The 14,741-nt window shown below is 36.8% G+C and overlaps 1 protein-coding gene and 1 long non-coding RNA gene across 2 annotated transcripts; both read left to right on the top strand.

Moving 5' to 3' along the window:
* Positions 1-1,766: 1,766 nt before the first annotated feature.
* LOC131217429 (sodium/hydrogen exchanger 8-like) lies at positions 1,767-5,528 on the top strand. Its single transcript, XM_058212351.1, has 6 exons — positions 1,767-2,619; positions 3,771-3,823; positions 3,903-3,968; positions 4,227-4,374; positions 4,551-4,690; positions 5,501-5,528. Exons 2-6 carry the CDS (start codon positions 3,810-3,812, stop codon positions 5,526-5,528), a joined length of 396 nt encoding a protein of 131 aa, XP_058068334.1. The 5' UTR covers positions 1,767-2,619; positions 3,771-3,809.
* A 2,155-nt stretch (positions 5,529-7,683) lies between these two features.
* Positions 7,684-8,274, top strand: LOC131257387 (uncharacterized). Its single transcript, XR_009177353.1, has 2 exons — positions 7,684-7,784; positions 7,973-8,274. It is a non-coding gene; the product is annotated as an uncharacterized LOC131257387 (long non-coding RNA).
* The last annotated feature ends 6,467 nt before the right edge of the window (positions 8,275-14,741 follow it).

The raw sequence follows: 14,741 nt of genomic DNA, 5'->3' as shown, positions 1-14,741 counted from the left end.
TTGTTTAGTTAAATGAGTTGAGTGAAGACTCAATCGATTCCTAACTGGACACCAAGTTGAGTTGAGAGTTTTTGGATTACCGAACTATGGTTTCTATACATTGGCTCTCAACACTAATGATTTCTCTCTCTTCATTATTGTTTTCTTTAAAAAATAAAAAAAATAAAAAAATTCAGGAACACATCATGCCTTTAACCAGACTATGTACCCTGTTTTTGTATATGTACGTTGTTGAATTGTTGAGTAAGATACAAATGTTAGTGATTTCATGCTTCCAATAGCATTTGGTCAATGGTTGAAAAATAACAATGTTTAGACATTTCTGATTTGCGAACATGGAAATGAGAATGTGAACTTTAATAAATGAATGGACTTTTCAAAGTCATTGAATTGCATTTGAGACTGGTTGTGCATTCTCCTTCCCCTTATAACCCTCACAGCAATAAGTCAATTGGTCTGAGTGAAAGTAATGCCAATCCATCAGATGGGCCACACCATAGGGAACAATTGAAAGGACATGCCCTCCCCTCCCAACTGCTCGTGCCCTCCCTTGAGTTATGAATTGGCCTGATTTTTAGGCACATGACCAAACGAGGTATGGTGTGCATGATGGCCGGAGTGGATGTCAAAAACACATCAAGGTGGGCTGCACACCAGTCATTTTTACTGGATCATGACCCATCATGCATAGCCTCCTGTCAAGGATCGTATAATCCCTCTTTCTTGTTTTATTCTCCTTCCAATCTATTTACATTTTGGGCATGCCCGAAAACCATCATGCTGGTTTGGTCCATGTTTTGGATTTTTAAAAAAATATTTTTTAATAATTGGTTTGGTGTCCTTTTCTGCTTTGCATTTGCAATATCAACTTGAATGGGAGGAGAAGCTCGCCAAGCAACAGATGGAGGTATTGAAATTGTTGAAATTCACGTTTTGAGATTTTGAGATGGGTGTCTCAGCTTACTCTAGAGCTTTAAAACTTTCTAGCTGCGTGTCCCCTGAAAACTGCAGGTTATGAATTCGCCTATGTATTTAACTTAAAATTCGCCTATGTATTTGACTGGTGCCAATTCAAGAGCACGGGTAAGAATTTACATTCTTCTATGGGGTGTGGACTTCATTACCGTATGTGTTTTACTTATTTTGAAGTATGTAACTTGACACAAAATGTGTATAGTCCTTTAACAAAACATGGGTTTTGTGGGACATGCATTCTGGAAGGGCTTTTGATAGAAAAATAGAAAAGCATGACTCTTATTGTGGCATATCTTCTTGTTCTTTTATTTTTATTTTATTTTTATTTTTATTTTTCAGATGTACCCTTAAGCTGCAGCAACATTCTTGCACCCTAACAAATGATGTTAACTTTAGACATCAGTTGTCATAAAGGATTTCATGGTTGTAGAAACTCCGGAGGTGCTTGTTTTGGAACAAGGCATACTTCATAATTTATTAAAAATCTTTTTAATATTCTTTACTTTAAGTAATTGGGTATTTGAGAAATCAGTACTCTATTATGAATAGATAAGGATGCCTGTAAATGGAGAAAGAAATCCTCTGGTATTCTCATACCAAAATGTGTTTTCCTTGTAACACTTCCATCTTTATCTCGAAACTAATGGTGTTTTATGGAAATAATACAAATTTTATGTTTGGAATTTGGATGATATATCTGATTTTGATTTTCCTCAAAAATATCAATTGATCCATAAAATGTATGAGATTTCTTAAAACTATTGATTACTCTGTATCTTTTTGCAGCCTTTTATGCTATTTCAGGAATCTTGAAGTAAGCCTTTGTTTATTGAAGCAAATGAAGCATTGCAGCTCATCTAAATGATTTTGTAGGAATTTTCTACCTGCCCCTGCTTAGATCTCATGGTTCTTTGCAGCGTCAGGTCCTAAGATTGCTTCTCTTCTCCTACTCTTTTGCTACTTCAGGTGACTAAGTTGTCTGAGATCTATCATTAATCTGATGGGCATAACTGTGTCCTGTTTTAGGGATATAGACTGCTACATAGGCACCTCTGATCCCAATTATTTGGGTTACTTTAGCACAGGAAAGCAAACGACAATTGATAGTTGTACTTTTATTGGAGTTTGATGAGCATCTCTGCCGTGCATGTGAAACATGGTTACAATTATTTGGACCTTTGATTCAATTATCAAGCAGATGGATGATTAGCCATGGCATAAAAGCTATGGTGGTAGAATTATCTTAGTTATTATATTAGTGTGTCGCAAATGGATGACTGAGTAATGATTGATTTGGTGGACAAAAATACCTCCATTGGATGCTTAGGATCACTTGATCTTCTTTTGTATAGGGGCACATTGGCAAGGGTGTTCATGGAATTTATGATTGTCTTATGATAGAAATGGATTAGGTGCATCACATGGTGATTATCAACACAAGTCATTGATGGAGTATTATTGAACATCTGTCCTTCGTATTATAAATTTAAGCATACGTTTTCGCTGTTGGTGTTTATTGCAAATGATGTTATTATTTCATACTTTGTTTCTTTCTATACGTCTTGCAGGGTGAGTTTCAGACTGAAAACTGATACAAATCTCTTTGAGATTGCAAAGTGCAAGACATCTGTGTCTGTAATTGAGGTATATCATGTACAAATTTCTTGAATCTTACTCTTTTGTTTTATATAGGAATTTAAATTCACTTCTTCTCGTATCCAGTTCTTCTTCTGCTTATTTAATCTGGTTTTAAGTCTGAATAAAAAAAGAAAAAAGAAAAAAAAGGAGAGAACAAAATGGAGAAGTGTGCCCTAATAAGTTTGTCATTTTGGATCAAGCGGCATTGATGAACTTTTTCTATAGTGTTAGTTTTCTGATGATCTTTAGTTGTTGGATTCCCAGGTAAGACTGTTTTCCTTTTTCACTTGGGGGATAAAAAAGGATTCTTTGAAGAATTCACTTCAATTAAATTGGATGACATATCATATAAGAGGATACCTTTGCTAGAATCAATTCTCATGGTCATTATTAAGATAACAAAATAAAATCTTTTGCAGCTCTTGTTCAGTACCTGGATTGAAAATACTAGTTTGAATTATTAAGATGATGATGATGAGAAAATATAAAATTTTCCATGAAAAAGATTACATGCTGCAGATCTCCAATTATTTACTTATATTTTTTCTTTTTTTTTTCTTCCCTCCCATTTACTAAGATCTCTTATTCAAATGCATATGGATTTCATTCAGGTTTCAGCTAGCAAACATAAGCCATTTAAAGAATTGACAACCCTGAGGACAAACTATTCTTGAATAATTTGCACAAGACCTTTTTCATTCTTAATCATTATTCTCTTTCTTGAATTATCAGTCCATCTGTTTTTACTAGGCTACAGTTAATTGGTTTTCTATGTTAGGTTACTTCCTACTTTTGAATCTAGTCCTAGATGAAGATCATATATTTTCTTAGTGCACCTGAATTCCAAGTTTTATATAGAAGCCAACTCCTATAAATTTTAGCTTTTGGGTTTTGGCTACAGGTTTCTAAATTGTCTTATGTGATGCATTTATGTTAGTTCGTATGATTCCGCTTTTTTTTTAAAAAGGCCGCACGTTGTTGTGTTGTTCCGCAGAATGCATAATTTTCTTTCTTTTCGCTTGCTTTCATGCCAAATACCATATCGATGGAAAAAGAATAGTAAAATATGATGGATTTGATGCAAAGGTGGCACCTATTTTACTATTCATTTTTTATCCTCACCACTTCGTAAAATGTCTACCATGTTTTTCTGCTAGGCTCAAGATGGGGCTGATGTTTCAGGTGTCTTGAAAGTAATGACTCTAGGGATGTAAGTTAAAACTGGTCATGTGTAATTTCCAACATTTACCGGATGTACACAACTTCGCGATAATACACTTTATGGACAGGTTTTATGCAGCAGTCGCTAAAACAACTTTCAAGGGTGACAGCCAATCAAGTTTGCATCATTTCTGGTATGTATGTTACATTCTCACTATGGTTGAGCTATCTTAAAAAGGTAGCTTGTTTGTCCATGTTCAGGTGAGGTAGAAGATGTTTTTCTTGAAATATAATATTCTTTTCAGATTTGGGTAATCAGAGTTTTTCCTCCTGATTCAAATTGTGCTACTTCAGTTATTACCTGAATACTTGAGAATTTCTAGGTCCTTTTATTTAATCTTTTGCTAGTTACGCTGTTTGTCGAAGATCCTAAAATTTGATATGGGTTACAGGTATTTGGCTGAGCTGGACATAAAGGGGAATGGGATTGATGATCTTGGGGGCAGCTTGCTAAGTTGCTTCCCTGAAAGCTTCACATCCATGGAAACATTGAATTTTGCTAATTTATTCATGTGCATGCTCATGCTCACGCTCATATATGTAAATTAACGGTCATGTTCATTTTATCTTTCATTCTGAAGGTCTCATTTGAGGTGAATTTTCCCACACTAGACATGCATCTTTGTCAACCTTCCCTTGTCATTCAGTTTTAAGCATAAAAATTCCATTTTGTTATTGATGCTCTGTTTATACATTGAGCTTCTATCTAAATGCAGGCCAGCGAAAAGATAGCTGATGCAAAGCTTGCAAAAGATTTCCAAGCAGTTCTGAAAGAGTTTCAGAAAGCTCAGCGGCTTGCTGCTGAGAGGGAGAGAACATATGCTCCTTTTGTTCCTCAAGCAGTTCTTCCTTCCAGGTAAAGTGGATTGGATAAAGCATTTTACCATTTAGTTTTAGGAATTTCTTCTTTGCATTTATTGTCTTCCAGGTAAAGGGACCAACCACTCAACATTCAGCATAAGGTCTGGCAGTTTTGTGAAATATCCATAAGCAATTCTTAGCTGTAGGTCTGATACATTTGCGATGCTGGTTAGATTCAAATGAACAACCCAAGTATCACTTGTTCTCTAGACATTTCAAATGCCCCTCTATTTTCCCCAGGTTTTTCCAGTGTTCTTGAATTTGCAGAAGTTGCCTGTATGATGCATACATTTAGAACCAATTTGGGTATTTTTACGCACTATGAATCTCTCCTAGACCAATGGAAAACAAAAAAAAAAAAAAAAGAAGAAAAAAAGTGTTGCTTTCTCCTGTATGGAGATTCCCAAATTAATGACCACGATATTGCTGGGTTAACTCTTTACCTATTTCTAGTTGTTTTTTCATTTTCTTTTTATTTATTTATTTCTTTTTCTTTTTTTTTCTTTTTTTTTGTCTCCGTGTAGTAAAGGTTAAACAGACTTTTTTTTTTATTATTATTATCTATTTATTTATTTATAAATTTGATTGATTCAATGTTTTGTTTGTTCTTCATCAATTTTTATTGGTGGGTTTATTGTCATGCACGTTCATATGATGGGGAATCATATATTATTTTTATTTTTCATGCACAACAAGCTTCTATGGTTAAGTAATGTTTTATCTCGCCATAAAATGGGAGATATCCTTGTTATTTCATCATGAATAATATGTCCCTAATGTTGTGGCGCTGCTCATCTTTATACAGTTATACTGTGAGTGAGAATGTGAGATAGACATACGTTCAGAAAAAAACTACTGAAGAGGGTGCCCTTGACGCAGGACGTGAATTTAAATATGATATGCAAGATTTCAGGCTTAGATCACACCAATTCAGAAACAATCACACAAATTCCACATCCCACATGAAAACCCAAACATTCAATTAAAGGGGAATCTATGCGGGTCCAAGCCGACATAGGCTAGGACTGGACCAATAAAATTATAAGCCAAACGATGTCAAAGGGAAATAAAATTAACTACTCATGCATAAAAATCAGTCCTTAATCCAAGGGATTCTCTAATTTCAATTCAAGGAACCCGAAGGTGATAAAAAAGGGCAAATCAATTAGGGATCATGTAATATAGGGTTATGATTCATGAAAAACGGCTATGAGAGGATAAAAGAGGATAAAAACCTGAGCCAAAAGATGATCCCGTGTGTGGACAACAACAATGGCCCAGACGGACGTGCGTGTGATCCCAGCCGCACGTGTGTGTGATCCCAGCCGCACGTGTGTGGGGCCCACTATTCAGAAAAAGGCCACCTTGGCCCTGGTCAGCCAGGGATGGACTCCAAAACTCCTAAATATCAACTCGATCCGATATACGGTTTGTGCGTGGTGCTTCGCTGAAGTTTCAGCTCGCCTGCGGGCCGAAATCTGGAAACCTGCTGTAATGAAGAAATCTGATGCAACAAAAGGACAAATTCGAAGTACGGATGGTGGAGGAAGATGGAAAAAAAGATGATGGAAGATGGGGGTGAATTGGGATCGATGTGGCTTCGCACCACGGTAGTTAGCCATTCGAAAAGGGAGGGCTTCGCACCCACTTTTGAATTTTTCCACAACTCACGAAGAAAGCAGAAAAATAAAACAGAAATTTTTTTATTAACTTCAATGAATGAAAAGAACTACAAGGGGTACCTATTTATAGGGAGAACCCTATACCCAAAAACTCGCACCATGTGCGACACCTATTACTTGGCGATGAAATAAACTAAAATAAAAATCAAACAAGGAAATCTAAAGCGTTCACGATGTTCTAAATAATAACAATAAGCAAAATATAAAATATAAAACCAATCCGACGAGTGGGCCACGATCATGAGATCCCATGGTGGGGCTGTTCTTAACTATCGGGCCACTTTTCTAAACAAAAACTTGACTTCTAGCTAGGATGCCTTCCCTGGATGTCGTCATTGAGCCAGATCGATGGTGGGGTCTTCCTTCTATGTACGTATGTGCGTAGGGGGGGCGGCGTGAGTGCACGTGATGTCCCCATCAGCCCTTCTTGTAGAATCTAGAAGGTGAGTTCTGCTTTTCTACATTTTCTTTTGTTAATATCTTTGTTGTTGGTTTTATGGGTGTCAATTGAGTTGCTTGCATTTAGTTTAATCAAGAGCAATTAACTAAAGTTAGTGAAGTTCCTGATGCTTTTAACGAGGAAGTGGCCATCGAATTGCTGTTACTTTTCTTTCATGTCTTCAATGGAATGTAACATAACTACAGTTTGGAGCCAAGACTCTCAAAATGAATGCTGAAAGTATGGTTTCCCCCTTTATTAGACTTCAAATGCAACTTGATACTTCAAACGAGTAGCACGATAAATTTTCTTTTTTTCTTTTTTCTTTTTTTGAAAGAGTAGCATAATAAAATTTCAAGCACCCAACATGTGACATGTGTCAATCTGCACATATGCTATTGCATACTCTATTTGCTGTGTAGACATAGTACTCAAGTTTCGACAGAACTTGCTACTTGCTGTATGAGATGGTCGTCTTCCGGATTTTAAATTTGTTGGTAGGTACCAAGGATGGTGAAAATTTCATGTTGCCTAAGCCACAAAATAGGTTTTTGAAAATCATGAGCGACAGGTTTGAGAAGAGTTCAGTTTTCACTTGAAAACTTCTTCAGAGGGCTAGATTTGGAATGGGCACCAAAGACATGCATTCTTGGATGCTAGCTGTAGGTTTGGACCACTGACAATAGAAACATCAATTTTGGGAAGAGAACTGTTATATACTATAGTCTCTAGAGTTTTCAAGTTACTGATTAGTTTTATTTATTACTGGTACACATATATATATGCTCTTCTATAAGTTAAGGACATTCTTTATCAAACACATACTATCCAAATTTTGCAAAGTCATGGTTTTTTGGACCCTTCTTTTCTCTACTCATTTGTCAGTTATCTTTGTTTCTTCTAATGCAGCATGTAACTGAAAGGTCTGGCCTTGGGTCAAATGTGCAGATGATGTAATGAGCCAAAAGGTTTGTTTTCCATTATGCTTTATACAATTTTCAGTTCACCGAAATGGGTCATCTTTATTCATTTACTCTTTATTGAACTGAACTTTTCAATCCATTTCCGTTGGACATCCAAATGAGCCTTAGTATTTGAAATGCATTTCTCATTAGGCAATAGACAAAATATGAACATTGATGATTTGATTTTGCAGCTAGACGTTAAGTTGGTTAATAGACGAATCGAAGATCTTATACACAGGGAGTACTTAGAGAGGGAGAAAGATAATACTAGTGGAATTAGATACATCACTTGAATTGTTATCCAAAATGGGCTCCACATAAGTGTACATAGTGATTTTATCAAGTGTTTTCATCTCAAGATTTAGGATTTTGTGGAGAGCTCCAGGATTTCCATTGTAGCAGCTGCGGTGTTTCTTAGTAAATTATACAAAAACTATCTTGGTATTATTAGGAGTTACGGAGGGAGTCTTGGTTCTCAATCATCTTCCATAAAGTGTCGTTTGTTGATAATGTGGGTTTGAAGCTCATCATATTGTGTGCATGATACCCAATCTGTCCATCACATTCGCCACCACATTTTCTTCTTCTATCCCAAAACTCAGGCCCATTCAAGACTTGGAATTCAACTACATTAATCATTTCGGTGGTTTAATCCAAACTGTCCAAAATTTATTTCTTGATCCAACTTTGCTTTACACTCCAGTTTGGATGTAATCATTATCTTAACTAAGAAAATTGTGAACGATTTTCAAATGGAAAAAAAAAATAAAAAATTCTAAAAAGTAGCGTCGAAATTGAAAAATTGCGACGGTTTTAAACCGTCCCTCACCTTTCGTGACACCCTATTTTAGGAACAGTTTAAAACCGTTCCGAAATTGAAAATTTGCAACGGTTTTCAACCGTCCCTAATTTTTTTGCGGTGCCCTCCACTATTGAAAACTATTTCTATAACATTTAGGAATGATTTTCAACTGTTCCTAAATAGGGATTTTGGTGTAGTGGTGGGCACCAATGCAAGTAGCCCAGATGAATCAATGTGGCACACGTGTGTGAGATCTAGGCTATTCATCAACTGCAGTCCACGGTGAACATTCCTTAGTGTAAAAATCCAGCTGGCACACCTGTTAGGTGGGTTAGAAGTGGAGGGGAAAAAGAGGATGGCTACATAGTGAGTAGAAGTGTTAACCAACTGTCTGCAACTAATTACATCCCCGTCTCGCCCAGTTGATGAGTGGACTTAATTCCAGGTTAGAAAGCATCCACTGCATTTGCCTAATGAACATCCTAGATTTTGTACGCGTGTGCCATGACGCATGTGTGGGGCTTGTATTCGAAGCATTCATTTGTGTGCTTCAAATAGCATTTCCCTGTCTTCATTGAGAAGCACTTGCTAACTTTATGCACTGAAAGCCTAGCAATGGTGATGCAATATAATCTCCAATATGTGTATTTTGGGAATGGTCCATGAAACATGATTGCATCTATGGTGCTTATAAAAGTGGCTTGTGCTTTTACATCGTTATCTCACATCTCACTGAGGAAATTCTCTCAATAGCTATAATGCAAGTCCAAGAATATGTAGTTGGCTTTGACTTATTTTTTTTGAAGCTAGTACAAGTAGGGTAGATTTTTTAGAGCTCCTAATTTATTAGATTTATTCCATTTCCCTTGCTTATAGGATTATGTTGCAACAAGATGGTATAGCCATCTTGCTCTTGAATTGTGTGGATCCTTTTTTTCTCTAAGGTCCATGAATTTTAGTTGGCCAAATATATGGAATCAGTTTGATACTGCACTAACCTTTGCTTGTATCCTTGCCGAAGTTATGTTGGCCAATTGGAGGTGTAAGTATCCAATTCAAGCTAGTGACTTGGAGGATTGCTTGTATCCTTTCCAAAGTTATGTTGGCTGCTGGTCAAATGTTGGGGTTTTGTGTTGAATTGGCTTTTAGTTGGTGTTGCACTGATATTTTATTTGAAGCCTTGTGTAGTGAGACTGGAGGGTGTGGTGTTGCATGGTTTTCTCTTATGATGTTTGGGGAGGTGATGGTTCTGTACCTTATTGTAGAGATGTTGGGGGTTGGTGCCTTGGCTGCTTGCATTGTGTTTACCTTTAGAAGTTTATGTCGGGTTTAACAAAAGAAGAAGGCTGATTGCTTCCTTCTCCTTCATGTAAGAGTAGAGTGATCAGGTTTGGGATTGGAAATTTGGAAATTTTTGTTTGGCAAGCAGCTCTCTCGACAGCCTTGCTCCTGATCAGCACATGGTAGCTCTACCCAGCTCCATTGGGGGACATTTGGATCGTAAGTTACTGAGGCTATTTATGCCTCAAGTAGCTTATCTTGATTTCTACTTAACTCGTTTTGGAGATACTAGTCACTTTTGTTTGACAATGGATACTTTGGACCTTAATACAATTGAAACACATTATTCATAGTTGGTTGTTGTTTTTGTAATGTTTAAGTGTTAAATAATCTCTTTTAACTTTTATTAAAGTTCCACTAGAAAATTCCACTATTTTCTTAATCTTTCCATAATATTTCTCTTGCCAATGAAGTCTTTATCTATATTAGCTTAGATGAGTTTCTATCAAGGTATGTACTAGCAATTGTAAGAGACACCATTATTATAATTTTTTTTTTAAAAAAGACAATGGCTACAAATATTAGCCGTAGCCCTAATTCTGGAAACCGTAGCTATTGCTAACTTCAACCATTGCTGTAGATCTTATTCTACTTTTCACTACAAAGATTATCCGTAGTTGTATGTACATTTACCTACAGAGAGTATAGATACGGATTAGATCTGTTGCCACTAATTTTATAGCTATGGATTAAATCTGTAGCCATCTCCTCAAAAGCAATAGCTAGGGTACCAATGGCTATGGTCGTGCTATGGACTAGAACCGTAGCCATAAGTTTTTAGCTACGGCTTTTATCCATAGCCTTTGGCCCTTTTTCTTTTTTTTTCGTAGTGCAATGTCTATTTTAAAAGCATGGCTGACCTTCCAAGAGAGACGAGATGTGTCTTGGCTATGGAGAATGCAACCATAGCCAATATTCATAACAGGTTCGTTTGAACAGCTTCTTAGATATAAGGTATCAGCTTACAAGAGGCAGAGTCTATCATGGCCCTGTTTGTCTTTAATTAACATTTGCCGTTGTTTATTTTATTTTATTTTTTATAGCTTAGACTTAGCAAGAACTCTTAAAATTACTCCAAAATGGCAGACAATCTCAATTGTTTTAGGTTCAATAGAGAAAACAAATCCATGATATATATCGATGTTTGAAACAAGTAAAAAATTAGTCAACTGGAAAGCCAGAAATATTTGAATCCATCCTTGGGGGGGGGGGGGGGAAGGAAAAGAGAATTCCAATTCCAATGCCTCCACCTAGTAAAAGAATCCTAGAACTTTACCACCCACGTTCTTCCTTCTGGCCATCTAACAAGCTTCTGAAATTTTTCAAAAGAGAAAGTAGCCATCTTACAAATTGGTATCGTTGCATGGTCAATTTCTCAAAAGAGAATCGACCTTCCAAATATATCCTGAAAGTAGCCATCTAACAAGCTTCTGAAATTTTTTCGGACCAATTTGCCCTTGCACACAAAATTAAGTAATGATGACGCAGAGAGGATGACGGCCGGAAGTCTTGTGTTGGATGGTATTCTCCTAGTTGTGGGCCCATTGTGATGTAAGTTTTCAATCTACACGGTCCATTAGTTGTGCAAGTTCATCATAATATATATCCCAAAATCTAAAGGTTACTTGCAGATGAAGTGGACCACATACACCATAATGAATAGTATGGGTTGCGCACAACCATTGAAAACTACCAGGTGGGCCATACACCTTACTAATAAGTATGATATTTCTACCATCTCTTTATAGATGTATATGTGATATAATGAATAGTAAAAGAAAAGGAAAAGAGAATTCCAATTCCAATGCCTCCACCAAGTAAAAGAATCCTGGAACTTTAGCACCCACGTTCTTCCTTCGAGCCTCTTCATGATCCATGATGCCCACAGAAGTTGTCAACACAATATAGCCAAACTGTCTAGAGGGGAGGAGACTTGTAGTCCAAGGCTCAATTTCTTTGACACCGACATCGAAGCAAGGACTGATGACGCCACATTTGTTCAATCTTCCATTCAATTCCACGACTATCTTACCAGACCTGTTGTCATCGACGTACTCAGATTCTCCAATAATCTGTTGTGGTTGTCTTCATCTTGTTTATTTTCTATAAAGTTTTTTTCATGGTTTTCACGATAGCCTATTCTTTCTGTGGTGCCTACTCGAATGTGTGCACATGCATCTAGTCTTTTTAACAAATTTATAGATGGAGTGTTCTTACTTTTCTTTTTTAAAATAATAATAATAATAACAAGAAGCTATACTCAATCGTGGCTGGTTCATTTTGGAGTTGGTGGGGAAATCAGATGGTTAATATTAAAATTTTCAGGGGATTTGGACCGTGTTAGTATCGTTGCATGGTCAATTTCTCGAAAGAGAATCGACCTCCAAATATTCCGAAAGTAGCCATCTAACAAGCTTCCTAAATTTTTTCGGACCAATTTGCCCTTGCACACAAAATTAAGTAATGATGACGCAGAGAGGACGATGGCTGGAAGTCTTGTGTTGGATGTTATTCTCCTAGTTGTGGGCCCATTGTGATGTAAGTTTTCAATCTACACAGTCCATTAGTTGTGCAAGTTCATCGTAATATATATCCCAAAATCTAAAGGTTACTTACAGATGAAGTGGACCACACCATAATAAATAGTATGGGTTGCACACAACCATTGAAAACTACCAAGTGGGCCATACACCTTACTAATAAGTATGATATTTCTGTCATCTCTTTATAGATGTATATGTGATATAATGAATAGTAAAAGAAAAGGAAAAGAGAATTTCAATTCCAATGCCTCCACCTAGTAAAAGAATCTTGGAACTTTACAACCGACGTTCTTCCTTCGAGCCTCTTCATGATCCATGATGCCCGCAGACGTTGTCAACACAATATAGCTAAACTGTTTGGAGGGGAGGAGCCTTGCAGTCCAAGGCTCAATTTCTTTGACACCGACATCGAAGCGAGGACTGATGACCCCACATTTGTTCAATCTTCCATTCAATTCCACGATTATCTTACCAGCCCGACCTATTGTCATCGACGTACTCAGATTCTCCAATAATCTGTCATGGTTATCTTCATCTTGTTTATTTTATATAAAGTTTTTTCACGGTTTTCACGATAGCCTATTCTTTTTGTGGCGCGTACTCCAATGTGTGCACATGCATCTAGTCTTTTTAACAAAATTACCAGTGGAGTGTTCCCACTTTTCTTTTTTTAAATAATAATAATAATAACAAGAAGCTATACTCAATCGTGACTAGTTCATTTTGGAGTTGGTGGGAAAAATCAGATGGTTAATATTAAAATTTTCAAGGGATTTGGACCATGCTGGCATTGTTGTGTGGTCAATTTCTTGAAAGAGAATCGACCTTCCAAATATTACGAGAAAGTACCCATCTAACAAGCTTCCGAAAGTTTTTCAGACCAATTTGTTTGCACACAAAATTAAGTAATGATGACGCGGAGAGGACGATGGCTGGAAGTCTTGTGTTGGATGGTATTCTCCTAGTTGTGGGCCCATTGTGATGTAAGTTTTCAATCTACACGGTCCATTAGTTATGCAAGTTCATCGTATTATATATCCCAAAATCTAAAGGTTACTTACAGATAAAGTGGACCACACCATAATAAATAGTATAGGTTGCGCACAACCATTGAAAACTACCAGGTGGGCCATACACCTTACTAATTAGTATGATATTTCTGCCATCTCTTTATAGATGATGTATGTGTGATATAATGAATAGGTTAGATGACATATAAACATCATTGTGGGCCCCACAAAACTGGCTTTGTAAGCGCATGTAGGTATAGTAAAAGAAGGCGGGTGAGAAGCCGGAGTGATTCACAATTCTCGATGCCCAAATCTAAGGGTCGATCCTATCATTTTAATCACGGGGTCCATTAAAATATAGATTTAATCCGTTAATAATATTCAAGGCTTACAATTTCCTTAAAAATATGTAATCGTCATGTCGTATCGAGCTATCTATGGCCCATAGTGAGGAAAAAGACCAATGGTTTGCTTGTACAATACCTACTATCTAGTTTTGTTGTGGGCCTTCAGATTCAAAGATTTTCATTATTCTCCTGACATTTTCCTTCTTTCAAATTATGAAGAGAATGGACGGATCAGATTTGATCAAAATCCCAAAATGAAACCTAGAGACGTTGCATAGAAAATATTTCATATAGAACAGACACCGTTACGGATTATTAGGTTTTGTGGGCCACAGAGAGATGGTGTCAGCAAGACGCTAACATATTCGTATAAAAGTAAAGGGCTTCGAACAAAATGAACGGATTAGATATATACATTACACTGGGCACAATGAAAACTTCCATCCAATTCATTTTTTAGGATTGAAATAACACGTGACTTCTTCTACCCTCATAACGGTACAACTACTGATCCAAGGACAAGGGCAAATTGATCTCAAAAACTTTCAGAAGCTTGCCAGATGGCTATCCTCATAATATTTGGCAGGTAGAATCTCTTTTGAGGAATTGACCACACAACCATTCCAGTACCATCAAAATCCCAATTTTCAGCCATGCTCCGTCCATAGTTAGGTCATCAATTTAAAATGTATGGACTACCATACACTACAAGAAAGTAGGCCTTTAGCCTCAATTTTTTAGCCTCGATTGAAAAAATGGAGGCTAAATGTGTTTTTTAGCCTCAGTTGCTAAGGAATTGAGGCTAAAAGTTCATTTTCCGCCTCAGTTGCTTTGGAACTGAGGCTAAAAGTCTACTTTTTAGCCTCAGTTGCATAGTAATCGACGCGAAAGGTTTACTTTTTAGCCTCAATTGTATA

The sequence above is a fragment of the Magnolia sinica genome, chromosome 10 (assembly GCF_029962835.1).
Source record: "Magnolia sinica isolate HGM2019 chromosome 10, MsV1, whole genome shotgun sequence".
Classification (NCBI taxonomy): domain Eukaryota; kingdom Viridiplantae; phylum Streptophyta; class Magnoliopsida; order Magnoliales; family Magnoliaceae; genus Magnolia; species Magnolia sinica.
The sequence above is the reverse complement of the archived record's forward strand: the minus strand, read 5'-3'. Positions and strand labels throughout refer to the sequence as shown.